Source organism: Cyphomyrmex costatus, unplaced genomic scaffold (assembly GCF_001594065.2).
Source record: "Cyphomyrmex costatus isolate MS0001 unplaced genomic scaffold, Ccosl1.0 scaffold91, whole genome shotgun sequence".
NCBI classification, from domain to species: domain Eukaryota; kingdom Metazoa; phylum Arthropoda; class Insecta; order Hymenoptera; family Formicidae; genus Cyphomyrmex; species Cyphomyrmex costatus.
The window spans coordinates 637,079-651,570 of record NW_017280495.1 but is presented as its reverse complement, the minus strand read 5'-3'; the positions used below and the strand labels follow the sequence as shown (position 1 = coordinate 651,570).

General features: G+C 38.2%; 1 protein-coding gene across 2 annotated transcripts in view; it reads right to left on the bottom strand.

The window, feature by feature from the left end:
* Positions 1–4,811: 4,811 nt before the first annotated feature.
* The window catches only part of LOC108781851 (growth factor receptor-bound protein 14), a 240,160-nt gene continuing 230,479 nt past the window's right edge, over positions 4,812–14,492 (bottom strand). For both annotated transcript variants that reach the window (XM_018549956.1, XM_018549957.1), the window contains 3 exons: positions 13,816–14,084; positions 8,284–8,377; positions 4,812–7,730 (listed from right to left, as the gene is read on the bottom strand). In XM_018549956.1, coding sequence (XP_018405458.1) covers positions 7,461–7,730; positions 8,284–8,377; positions 13,816–14,084 — 633 coding nt within the window. In that variant the 3' untranslated portion in view covers positions 4,812–7,460. The remainder of the gene's footprint in view (positions 7,731–8,283; positions 8,378–13,815; positions 14,085–14,492) is intronic.

Sequence of the window (14,492 nt, the reverse complement as noted above, 5' to 3'; positions counted from 1 at the left end):
AGGAGTCGGAGCCCCTCCAACCGGCGCACCTGTCTCCCTGCCATCGCGTTCACCTATTCCTCCGCTTCTCCCTGCGTCCTGTGTTCACCTTTTTTCTCTCTCTTACCTGTCATTTACCTGTTGCCAGCTTGCGCGCGCACTTGCAACCCGCGACGACTCGCGCTGTTCGATTGCCATCGGAGATCCACTGCCGACGACGATAGCACGTGTTGACGTGTCAAGTACGCGAACACGTGACTTTGACCGCGGAGGATGCCGACGCATCTTCCAGAGACCGAAGGCTGACGAAAGTCTCATTTTTATCTTTTCACATAATGTATGTCTTTTTAAAAAAGAATCTATGAATCTCTACTTTTGTAAAAAGAGAGATAAATCCTTTATACTGTCTTTTGTGTATTTTTAACTGTGTTAGAAATTTTTAACATTCTTGCAATCAGTGTTTAAGCGTTCTACGTAATTATTTTTTAATGATCTAATAAAATTATTCTCAGATCTCCCTAAATTTTTAGATACTTTAGCAAAACCATTCTTTCTGTATAGAATTATCTATTATTACAAGAATTTAACATAAGAATTTAACGTTTTCGCACCGGTGAACTATTTCCAGGATGTTTGATATTTTATACAAAAAAAAAAAAACGTAATCATAAAATAATAGATATTTTATCATATGTGAACAATTATGATATATAACGTGATATAATATTGGTACATTAGGTCTTCTTTAATAATAATGTTCATTCCTTTTTAATCGTTGTAAAAAATATACGTTATTTAATAAATATAATAAACACACAAAGATATCGCGGGTCATCAGTGACTCACGTAGCGTGCTAGTCAAGTCACTTAAAATTGACGGAACGTGTTAAAAACATTCGACTAACACATCAGCGGCAATACATACGAAATAATGTAATATTTATTATCGATAAAATATGCTCACTTGCAACGCAAAACGAGATAGCGACGTAAGGACAGTTATGCAAATAGACATTGGGGCAGTAAAGCGTATACCAAAGCACGTGTAGTGGGATGACGACATATATATTTTTATTGCGTATTAAATGTTCATACAAAGATATAACAATGACTCTCGCGTATTCGCGGCGCTACAGGTGCTAACATTATTATTGCAGGTTAATATTGTTGTTCCAGAGGAAACGGATTATTGCGCACAAGAAGATTGATTGAGGGGGCGATTTGTCGAGTAGGAGGTCGATATGTCGAGCCATTTTGGTGCTGTCATTTCTGCTTATATGGAACGGATGCTGCGAGCCGTCAGGAATTTCTCGAAACAATTTCGAAAACCGGAAGCGAGTCTCGCGGACATCGCCCTTTGACTCTCTTTTTCGTTGAAACTTCGATATTCATGTTAATTCGCAGTGCTTATCGAATTGCTACGCGTTGCACGATAATGTGCATAAAAACGCTACTAAAAAAAAATTCTAAGAGATTTGGAAAAATTTCACGACACCCCTGGTTGAGTATATTGCTCATTGACCATAGGTACCCGTAGATTATCACGCTGACGTTGGTCCCCATAATCATTGAAGATATACCCGGCGCGATTGTGCCCGTTGTTGAAAATTGTCGCGGTAGTTTTGGACCCTCCCGGTTGTCTACGTGTATCGCTACTGATTCAAAATGTAGTCGAATAGTCAGTCATAAATTTCGGTGGACCGTGGGTATCAAGATCACTTCCGGAGATCTTTATCAACCAGGGACGTATCCGCGATGTGAACGACAGTAATTCACGGAATTGATTACGAGTGATCGAGGGATGATTCGAGATGAACAGAGGCGAACCCGGTTATCCGCGAGTGAATCTTTTTGTGGAAATCTGCGATCGCGTCCGGTCGTTTTTTAAGGAATGAAAATCCTTATGACAGTCGGAGACCGTCAAGCGGATCTCAGTCTGATAATTTGTGCGTTTTGCTTTTGATCGTTTGTAATTTCTAACACAATAATTGTCGAGAACACCCTGTATAAAGTATTCCGCTGCTCCCGGCCGTCTTGCCTTTCCTGCTCGCTACTGAAAACACAATTTTCTCTTTTTTTTTTCCTACTAAAAACGCAAATTCTTTTCATTTTTCACGGTTTTGGCGTATCCGCGTTGATATCGATCGACACGTTCTATTCGTGTGACACTTGGTGAACTCCGTCGGGCGCATCCGACGCGCCGTATCTACGCACGCAAACCACGCACACGACACACCCTCTTCTTCGTTTAATCCGCCTCTACCTCGAGCGAGTTCATTCCGGCTGAAATGTTCCGATGGGATTGCACACCATGGATACGCCACGGTTGACCCCGTATTCAGCCCAGGAGCGCATACTCGTTGACCGCAGGTACCGAAAGTTATCGTACCCATGATACTTGCCGTCATTGAGGATGCACTCTGCGATTGTCAATTGATGGAACATTATAGTCCCTTTGGTTATCTAGCATGAGCCGTTGGATAGAATAGTGATATAACTTGATAACAGTGAATCATAAATTTTAGGGAACATAATATCTATCTTTATGTATTTTTTGTAAGTTGAATATCTCTATAATCATGTGATACTTTTTTTTTTTTAAATATCCGATTATTCTTTGACATAAAATTTTGGACTAAAAGAATTGAGAAATATCGACGAAAAGATAAAGAAATTATAAACACCATTTTCAATTTGTCATGCCCGATGGCTCATACGTCGCAAATGATTATTGGTAATTCTCTCAGTAATTATGGGCAGCAAGGGCACTTTCGCGCAATTTTCCAACCAGAGTAATCATCTCACGTATACACACATTCTCTCTTTTTTTCTCTCTCTTTTGCTCTCAAGCGCATTTGTTCGCGACACGCGTTTATCGTGAATCGAGCAAGCGCCAGATCGCGCGATTAATCATTATTACTATTACTATTACTATTACGATTGCAATCCGTAATTAGTCAACGGGGAGTGCATGATGATTGCACGTTCAACATATAATAATCGGAAAGGCTTTTCGCGTTCCGTTCCCCAATTATTTGTTTGTTTATCACGAGATAGTTTTACTAATGCTGTCAATACGGATCGAATAGTTTATATATCCGGATGAATCGGACTCGATCCCGAAGTTAAAATTCAAAATAAAAGTTCGCGAAAAACTCTTCATCTCGAATCGTTAGTATCATGAATTTTAATTCCAGATTAATAACTTGATCGTTAAACCGATTAAACTCATTAAATTAAAATTGGCAATTTTAAAACTACTAAAAAATACATCTAAAAAAATTATTTTTCGAATCACAAACTAAATAATTAGTAAACACATAATGTTTTTTAAAAGGTTAAAAAAATTTTTTTTAACTATTAATGTCTCGTTCTTCAATCGAGATCCACTATGGACAGATATCGATGATGTAATCATCATATTACTCACACACATACACACACACACACACACACACACGCACGGACGTACGCACGCACGCACGCACGCACGCACGCACATACACGTATGTTCTACGAATTAAGCTGCCTTTGCGTGTTGCAGATTGCGCGAGGGTGCAACAGCAAAAAGCCTGGCCGGAACTTGTACGTTTACCGTTTATCCTTGCGAGCGAACTAGCGGCTACGACTACGTGTTCGTTCGGACCTTCGTATCGCTCATTCGCTATAGATTTGACTTTTCGTTTGTGTGCCGCTTGTGTACAATCGAACTCGTGCGATTGATTCAGTTTGAGGAACAATCCGACGAGATCGGGCTCTGCGTCGGAATATATTGTTTTCAAGAATGACAATGTGAGTTTCATCAACGTCTGAGAGTAATTCAATCGCATATGCGAGCACGAGCGTTCCCTGTGCGGTAACGTACTCCAAGTTGTGGCCATAGCTTCCATAAAGAAGAAAGATAAAACGATCTCTCAAAGATAGACAGGTGAGAGAGAGAGAGAGAGAGAGAGAGAGAAATAAAAATTATAAAATTAAAATATTTAATAACACTTAATAATAAAACAAATAAAACGCCGATATAAATAATAAAATACAACGCACCAACGAAACACACTCTAGTCCGGGGATAGAAATAAAAACACAATTGTAAACGTTCCGTTACCTGATCATTTTATTGTTCTTAACAGACGTCGATGAAATTCGCACAGGACTAATTTGCGTTCTCTTACTTAGATTCAGTCTTCACAGACCACTGCGTTTGCCGTATTAATTCGTGACTACATTAATACAAAATATATTTTATTATAATTTATGTAGGTAATTAATAATAATAATATTTATAGCTTCTTTTACGCTGGTGGCCACGAAGAACCCGGCGTCTGTCTCGTTTTCCGTTCGGTTTTTCGGATAAGGTGAAAAAGAAGGAAAAAGGAGAAAAAGCAGGATATCGCAGTGTCGACCTGAAGAATCAAGATTGATTAACCGCTATCAAAGTTGATTTTCAAACAGCCGACGAGCCACGGATAGACGGAATAGTAGGGATAGGAAAACTCGGGAGGAGACGCGGGATTTTGGCCTAAATAGACATATTTACACGAAAGGCCGAAAGGACAATTTCTTTTTTTTTTTTGCGCGCGATAAGCGTATTCCGAGAGGTAATTTCGTTGATTTCGACTTTAACGTAAATTTCGTAAGAAGTAGAGAACTTTACGCAAACGGTTCGGGGATGAACGCCGCGTTTGTGGACCACCCTTCCTACAGAAGATTGTTTTTTCATACCCATTCACGAAGAATTTGTTATCCTAATATTTAGTTCTATAAAGCGCTACTATTCTAAAATTTAATGCAATTTGTGTCCATGTTTTTCGTGTGTATATGTGTATGTGTGTGTGTTTTCTTGTGTTGTCTGTTGTACATGTTATTTGTGTAAGATCTGCACTTCTTCGAATTAAAAAATTACCACTTCAAGACATGACGCGTAGGCGCTACGTTCGACGTTAAATAAATATATAATCAATGAAAAAATATATCATTAAAAAGTAGGTACAAATAGGGGGCAGGGGGTTTGGTATTGTTCCTTCGACGAATCATAATACATTGCGTAAATAAATTTCTCTCCTGTGTCCATACCCTGCACACTCCACCATCTCCTGCTAATCCGTCTTCATCTTCTATGACTTTCGCACTATTACGAAAAACATTATGTTAAAAACTTCCATATTATAAATCTAGAATGCACGACATTGTTCGTACCCGATAATGCTGCATCCACGAACTTTGCACTATCGATTCTTTCCCAATCGATAGTATATAATATATATCCCGAATATAAAATTGAATTGTACAATTTAGAACATGCATATACATATTATGTATATATATCTGTTTTGTATTTAAATATACTTCTTTCTTTTTGTTTCACCACCTGACCAACTTCGTCCTCAACTTCTTTCTTATTTGCCTCCTCTCACATGTACATATATTTTTTTTTACCGAAACCTTTCTCACTCATTCTCTTTCGTTCTTTTATTTCAACGTTACGCGTTCCTAGTACAGTTTTATAATAATTATAATTGAACCTCATCTCCGAATTCATATTAACCAACAAATGTCTCACGTAACTGAAACATCTGTAAAATGAGATCATATCTGCCAAGGGACACGCTTTCACATTTTTCGGCGCGCGTTACAATACCACGAGAATCCGCGAGCGTGTTCCTCGGCCCCCGACGTAAACGCGCGTCGAGGATCCTTATACTCTAATTTTTTAATTGTATTTCTTAAATTCATTAATGTAATGGGTTCTTCGTTTCGCAGCTAAAATTCGCGTTTCCAAGTCGCAATAAAAATTTTATGAAAAACAAAATGCGAGACCCACTTCAACGAGAAATCTACATTCTATTTTTGTTGCTCTTGTTCTATCAAAAAAACTGCCTCGCTTAATTTTGAACATCTTAGACTCGGAAATAATTGTGAACCTCAATATTTATCATTTCCAACTCCAAGTGATTCTGCCTGAAACAGTCTTACAACTAATGAACGGAACACGCGGACGCTTCGTGCACTCTCTCCTCTCTCTTGATTTGGTCGATTCTCTAGTCATTTGAACCCGTCGTCGTTGTCGTCAGGCGACAAAGTCATGTGGTAGCTAATCGCGCAGTTGACTCTGTCGCGCATTCTCTTCAGAGAAACGACTAAACAGAAGAGACGTTCGGTACGCGCGACGCGCGCCAGAAAAGAAAACGAGGAAGTAAAAAGGATAAGGAAGGAAGGGGAGATCACACGACTTTCTTTCTTTCTTTTTCATATGTACACACACATTTATACAGACATATACGCACACATACATACACACATCCAAGCAGAAAAGCCAAATTCTGTGTTTGTCTTGTATTACTGACACATACGATATAGTTATGCAACTGTATCGTACTTCATGACAGATTTCTGTCCAGCTTTTTCTTTCTCTCCTCTATCTCTCTCGCAAGCATACTATGATACAACACGCATCACCCACATACACGCGCGCAACAATGCGCTTTTCCTTTCTTCTCACGAAATAACTTTGCGAATGGCGATGTCGCCGCGCGCGGTTAGTAATCTAGTCGTACGCGCCATGCTTGCACGAACGTGAAAATATAGAAAATGGAAAGAAAAGAAGAAAAAAGAAACAAATACGCGATGCCTCTTTGATCGTCTAGACACGTTTGTTTGATCACTGAGACTCTTAGGTGAGAGGAAAATAAAGGGAAAGGAGAAAGGTATTCAAAAAGGTCTAGACGATAAGATGGATCCTTATATGACAACTAACACAGTACGATTAAAAACATCGAAGAGGTATCGTTTCCGCGTAAGGATCGCCGTCGGCGGACACCGATGCCGCGCTACTATGGACATTACTCGCGTGAGTGGAACAACAGAACAAACGTGAAAAATCGAAACGAAGAATTTTTCGTACGACAGCGATCCTGCGGTTCCTTCCCGTGGCGATTGTATCTTCCCTCATTATTGCGTGCCTCGCGTCCAAAAATTGGTCGTTCTGTTGCACGGGTCAGCCGACCCAGTGACGTCACACACACATGCTACGTTATTAGAACGAATTACGATTCGAGGATAATTCAACAATGGATGATGCTCAAGCCGTGCCGCTTATCTTCTTTCGCGCTTATCGTTCTATTTCTTTCTTTCTTTTTCTCTTTCATTAACGAAACAGCCATACATCTTCGCGTCTGCTTGAACATCATCCTGTTGCTTTTGCTGCTGCCGTTGCTATAATCGCGCTACAAATCCCACTTGTTATAACTGCAAAAACACAGGTTCCAGCAACCCGATCGTGTTGTATGGACATCGCCACGATTCCCGTTGCTGCCGCCGTTGCTGTTGTTATTCCCCAGACGATTGTTGTTGCTGTTGCTACGGTGCACCATTACAATATTGTCGGTAATGGTGGCGGGGTCGAGGGGTCCGTTGGTGGTGGCGCAAACGGTAAGCAGGCGATCGCCGTCGACAACACCAGCGGGTCGCCGACTGTCCTATACTCAAATGCTGCTCGGATTACCGCTTGGCTCAGCGGCCTTGTCGATGCTGTTCATCCGCTGGCTGCTGCTTTCGGGCGGCGACGGCGACGCCCCGCCGTCCTCCGGTTTGTGCAGTGGCGGCTTCACTCCATTTTGCACGTAGTGAGTGAGCCGGGTAGGCAGCGAGCCTGCATTCAGCTGATAAAACTCAACCAGTTGCAGCAGATCGTAGAATTTGGTCGTTCCCTTATCGAGAGTATACAACCAGCAGTTGCGACGCTCATCAAAGATCTGAAAAAAATAATTTGAATGAAGAAACAATCTGTGTATGTATGTGTGTACATATATATATATATATAAAATATCGAATACATATACAGCGTTTAATAATATTTGAGAGATATCACAAAGTCATATGAGAAAAAGACTTTATATCGGATAGAATAATGTAGTAATCGGATTTAAAAAACACATATATTTTTTCATTTTGACAAAAATGAAAAATAACTAGGAGAATAAGACTAACTAAAAAATTTCATTACTGAATCTATATAAAATAAATTTACTGTGAGTTTAAACAGTATACTGATATATAGCTGATATTAAAAAATAAAAACAGAATTTTTAATATCGATTTATCCAAATGAAATTAACTCAGATGGTAAAAGATTAAAATCCTTTTTTTTTTTTAGAAAGGGGGATTTGTGTTAGCAATTCATTCTTAATAATTTTAGCTTTAAAGTAAACGGAGAAACTTTTTCGCGTTTAATCGCCGCGAAGTTAACTCGACCGCAAAAAAGATTCTCGACTTGTCGCTAATTATCGATCAGACGCGAATACTTACGGGTTGGATTTGCGCGTGAAAGACCTTGTCGTTGTACTTATAGGTCAGCACGAAGGCCCCAGGATTACTCTTGCTCTCTCTGACCAGAAACACGCTGAAAGTACATAAAACAGAATATTTAAATATTCCGAAAGAGGCAACAAAATAAATACCTTGCATTCAAAGTTGAGTCAACTTTTTATTTATACATTTGCCGTTAAATTTATTTCCCAATTAATTTAATTTAATTAAAAATCTGCATTAGCCGACGCGATTTAAATAATCGACGCCAATTGCACGATATATAACGACGATGAAGATATTCATGAAGAATTTACAATGCTTGGCGGATACGAACTATCTCTCACTGTAACTTTTAAATTTTCTAGGAACATTCAAGTGATATGTATACCCCAGGGACTGGGTAAGAGAAAGGGTTAAGAGAATTGCTAAGACAGAGAGACTATATCTGAATACAGGACTAGTTGGGAGATTCAGGAGAGATAGGCTGTGCTTTTTGCAGCATGCAGAGAAACCAGCGTGCTGCACCGGGTGCTAGATGTTTGATACCGGGGATAGACGGCGAAGCTACGGCTCGTCCAGGCGTATCACAGTATAAATTAGTATGGTTGTAAAAGGTAACGAGACGAGTGGAGTGGTTTGAAAAAACGGCAGAGGTGAGGGGCGAAGATGGAGGTCAGAGGGATGCAACGACGAGGACAAGACCGACCGGTCGGTCACGAGGCAGATCAGCTGTAGCGAGAAAGAAGGAAAGAGACTCGCGTCGTAAAACGATCGCAACGCGGCCACGCGATCGTAAAACTCCGAGTGGAAGAAGCGGTTCTCGCTTCCTTCCTGGCACTCTCGCATTGAGAAATCCCGTTGCCGCTGTCGCCGAAGAAGAGAGGCTTACGGTCCCTTTCGCGATAAAATATCATCAAGCACATTTTTGCTCACTGCCCTCTTCAATAAATATTTGATACTACACGGTCGTTAACAAATGTTATGCAGCACAATGGTGATACATTTAAGAGAAATTTATTGTCATGTACGTAATTTTGCATAAAGCGATTCGTTATTTCATAAACAAAATGATTCCTTATTGTTTACAAGAGAGTTTTAATATATATGTATATAGCAAATATGTTAAATTTAATACATTTTACGTGTCCTCAATGGTAAATTTATGTGTTAATTTAATAGGTACAAGATAAATATGGTAGAAAGTAACATAAATATTATGCAATTAAAACAAATATGTAACGCTTATAAAATTTGTAAGCAAATTGTGAAAGCGTATTTCTTAATTAAAATTGACGTTTATAATATATTAAATTAACACGCATATTTTATTCATTTATTTATCTTAGAATTTACGTTGTTTTACGTTCACTTTATTTGTTATTTTTATCCAAATACAATAAAATAACATTATGTTAAATTAACACTCGGATACATTAAAAATTTAACAGAAAAATTTTATGATAACAAGGACTGCACAGAAAAAAAGATCTCTTTGAATTTAGTAAAGTTTATTGTATTCAAATAAATTTGTTATTTGAAATGATCTAAACAAATCAATATTTGAATCAACAAGTACAATTGTTTAAATTTGAAACAATACAGGGGAGAGTTGCTGAATGCGTACCACCTATTTTTTATTATAATTTCCACTTGGCACTGTTTTGTGTGTAAATAAATATTAGAAATTGTTTAAAGTTAATTAATTTCGAACATTTATTATTACATGTTTAACTTTTCACCAATAATAAATTAATTTGATATTGATGAAAAGTTAAACATGTAATAATAAGCGTCTGAATTAATTAATTTCAAACTACAATTTCTAATGTTCATTTACGTACAAAACAATACCTGTCTCTTTCTAAGTCTTTGATATCGTATTTCTTTTAGAAGTATTGAATTTATGGTTAAAAATAATTAAAAATATAAAATTAATAAAAGAAATGATTAAATAATATCTAATAATTAACTAATGCCTCATTTTAATCACGTATTGAAAAATAATAAAATATTTTATAATTGTTAAATATAATAATAATAATAATGAAGAGAGAGAGAGAAGACAAATGACATTAAAATAAAATTGGCTCAAATATCTTTTTGCACTTTATATTCATATTAATTATTAGGTTTATTATTATCGATTATCAGTCTCGTTTTTTAATGGTAGTCATACGATTTAGGAAACTTGATGGATTTTGTAAAAATATCGATTCAATTTTTATAATAGTTGCAAGTATGTATAAATAACGAATGTAAAATATTCCATGATAAACCTTCTACGAAAATACAAAAATTTAAAGTAAAATTGGATGATTACGTTGTTATCAACTATATGAGTTGATTAAAAATTAATATTAGATGCATCTGATTTTTTAAAACGCCGCTAACGTCCGTAAAATAAGGCAGATACTATTATAGTTTTGTCTATATTACTCATTTCTCTTGTATTTGATATTATTGTTACTAAATATGGCCTGTAATAAGTAATAATGTAAAATATTAATGAGATACGATTCAGGCCCAGTACGCATTCGATAACTCTCCTCTATATCTTTGTCTTAAATAGCTTATTTGTTTAAACAGACAATGTCTATCTTCGGTATTCACGTAACCAATTGTACGGCACATAACATAAATTTTAATCAAATAAATAGGAATACTAAATCTAAAGAAACCTTTTTTTTGTGATTTTAATAAAATCACAAAAGTTTTTTATGTAATTTTAATGTAATTAACTTGTAAGAATTCTAAAGTTCCTACATAAAATAAAAAGTATCTGTATTAGTATCTTATCATAAAAAACTTTATTTTATAATCGCTTCCTTTGGTACAATTTTAACTCTCATTCGTCAGATTTATCTCATTAGTATATTTCCTTAGAATGATGGTATCACATTGTTATTTGCCGTAAGGATAAATTCTTGAACTTAAAAAAATCTGAGAATTGTAATGCGAAGTCGCATTTGCGTAACCTATTTTTTAGTATATCTTGCTCGAAGATTATTCATGTGTAGTGACGATAACGTTTGCTAATGTCAAGTATCGTCTCTCATCAACCCCGATGCTCGTCCAATGGAATATTCATGCGAGTGAATATTCCACGTCCGCCAGGCGCAAGCAGATAACACACCGACGGTGGTGACTCGTAGCCCTAGCTATGGAACGGTAATGTCCAAGAACTATTCCGAGTTAGAGGATAACGACATTACGGTTCCCATACAGTACAAAGGAGCCCGATGTCCGTCGCTAGGATATGTCCTCTCTATCTTACGAGTTGCCTGAACTAACTCGCAACATCGAGAGAGACAAATGGCGATTAGTAGACAATGCTCAGGGCGGAATCGATTAGAAGGTTTTTTGCATCTAACGACAACGACGACGACGATCGTGACACAAGACAACGGGAACTCACGATGAGCTCGCGAGTGCCAGGTAGGAAGAGAGACTAGGCGGGACTCTCACCGTTTTCCTCCTTCTCTTTTTTCGCTATTGTCGAGATGAAGAGAGAAAGGACGAGGAAGAGAATACAGCGGAGGCGGCGAGGCGGGTGTACGATCGAGATTATGCAAATTTATGCAAGGGCCCCCTGAACGAACGTAAAACCCAGAGACAACTACGTGATCCCCGAGCACTCAATTACCCGAGGCTAAGCGCGACGAGATAGATGGAGAGAGTCGTTAATTAACCATTTATCCGCGATTCCCGGCGCTAGTACGGCGAATAAAAGATGAGATCGAGGAGCAAGGAAGAGATAAGAGGAGAGGACGAGCGACAAACCGGAATATCGGCAAAACGCTACCGCTCGTTCAGGTCGTGACCGCCCGTGAGAGGAAGTTACCGACAGATGATCGACGTATTAGAGACGTGTACTTGATCACTGGACAGAATATATACTCGCTAGGAAAACGATCAGGGACACATGAGAAAGAAACGCGATACGCAGGTCGTCAGAATCATTAGCGTGTGTCAACGTGAGTCATTTACTTGAACTCGTACAGTTTTCCTCTTTTCTCTCTCTCTCTCTCTCTCTCTCTCTCTCTCTCTCTTCTCCTCTTTATTTTCTGTATCATATACTTTGAGACTATACCATCCTCACAATCTAGTAAAGAACATGACACATCTACCTATATTCTGCTCCTTCAAATATGTAACACTCCGGGGGAGCAATGCCCCGTTGAGAGTGCCTACGCGAATATAATGAAATCTGATTTAAGATATTAATAATTTCCTATCGTTTCAAGGGCGTGTCCACACGTGTAACGCTCGCTGAGATTACCGGGTCAATACGGGTTAAATGCGAGGGTCAATATGGTACACGATGACGGATTCGACCCAGAACAAAGCGGCAAAGTTAAAGGCGTTGATAGGCAAAAAAAATTAAAAAAAAAAAAAGAAAAAAGTGGCAAAATATGAAATGGAGAAAGATTTATTATCTTTTAGGAATGACTACCCAAAACATAATAAGAAACTACATATAGAAAGAGAAATATTTCAAACAGTAAAGCTATAATATATTGGAACTTTACCTTTACTTATTTCTTTTCTCTTATACATTTCTGCATGGACATAATTTATTCTCTCTGTACACATAACATTTTCTCTTATATTTCTTAAGTAATAAAAAAATATTATTGCTATTATTCGAATGTGCTGGTGAAGCATTACCCCGCGTAAGAAAACAGAATCGACGATTGAATATCGCCATTAAAATTCAAATACGCGGATAGCCACGGGCGAATTAGCAAATAATAAGATACTAAAATAACAAAGAGAGACGAGAAGCAGAGGTGGGCGAAAGAAACGAAGTATGCCCGATAGGAATTCATCATGATTTACGATCGCTCGTAATAATCGCGAGGATTACGCAAGCGCCAGCCAGGCGTGTCGCCCGCGCCAGCAGCTCCGAGGTCGTAATTCTCAACCGGTTTGAGGCGGACCCTCTCCCGCCTGGATGATGACGGTTATCGTTGCTAGCATCGATGCGATCGGGATTTTCGGGCAGCATCATTACGATGACGATACACGCTGTTGCAATCACCAACAACGCGTTATCAATCATGGGTGTGAAGACGATCAGGCGAGCGAAAAGCAACATAAAACTAGCTAACTCCGCAGAGATGCAATAAAATTATGATTGAGGATTCCAGTTGAAGTCTCCGTCAGACATTTAGTATGTAATATAAAGTCACGATCATCATTTTTGCATTAATTTAAACTTAATAGCAAAGGCTGCACTCCCCGTCTATTTTTAACATCTTAATTTCAAATTCTTACATAAATATTTATATATAAATCAACTTTCCTCAATAACTCAATATATATATGTACATACACATATATCTATAATTGAATATAAGCAGAGAATTTTTTTTCAGACTTATATAACTTTGAGATATATCTTGACAATTTCCATAGGCTAAAACGAAGAATAAAACTTTGCGATCCATTTAATTCGCTTCGAAATTTAAATCGCGCTTTTCATGAAATTGACTTCAGAAGTTAATTAATCGACAAGATTGAACTTACCCGTCGACGCTGCCGTGATCCCTTATAATAGCTGCCGCAACATCCCTCTTGAGACCGCCGTGGAACCAAGGCTGAAGAACATGTATACCGGCATCGAGACCGTGCAGCCTCATCATGGCGCATCCTGGTGGTGTTCGCGAAAACGGTCGCCATCTCCGCCGCCAAACCATGCCTTCATTTTCGGCTATATCCTTGGCTTCCTTGGGATCCTCGACTATCCTGCCCACGCTACCGGTAAAATCCATCGCCACGCGTGATCGTATCGATTCCTGCAAGAGAAAGGAAAATTCGTTCGTAAATTTATCTTGCATTATACCTCTACTTTCGATAGCTAAAATTTAAATCAAAAGATTCCACTTAGATTAAAGTTTTTTATTTCACTCGATATATAATTCTATACCATTTGATATAAATATTTCATTTTCTACGAGTATTCTGAAAATCCACGTCTATTTTTTTTAGAGTGTGCAATTTTTTTGGGGGGAGTTTATCATTACGTGAACACGTAGATATGTTTCCGGTAAACGATGTGACGCACTGAAGTTTCAACGTGCTCAATGATCCCAGGATAAATACGTCCATCTATATCCCGAGTATGAACGTGAGTTTGAACGTTTCGACGTTCATCTCTTGGCAAACGGAAGCCCGTCCTTTACGAGCAAGCACGATGATGGAGG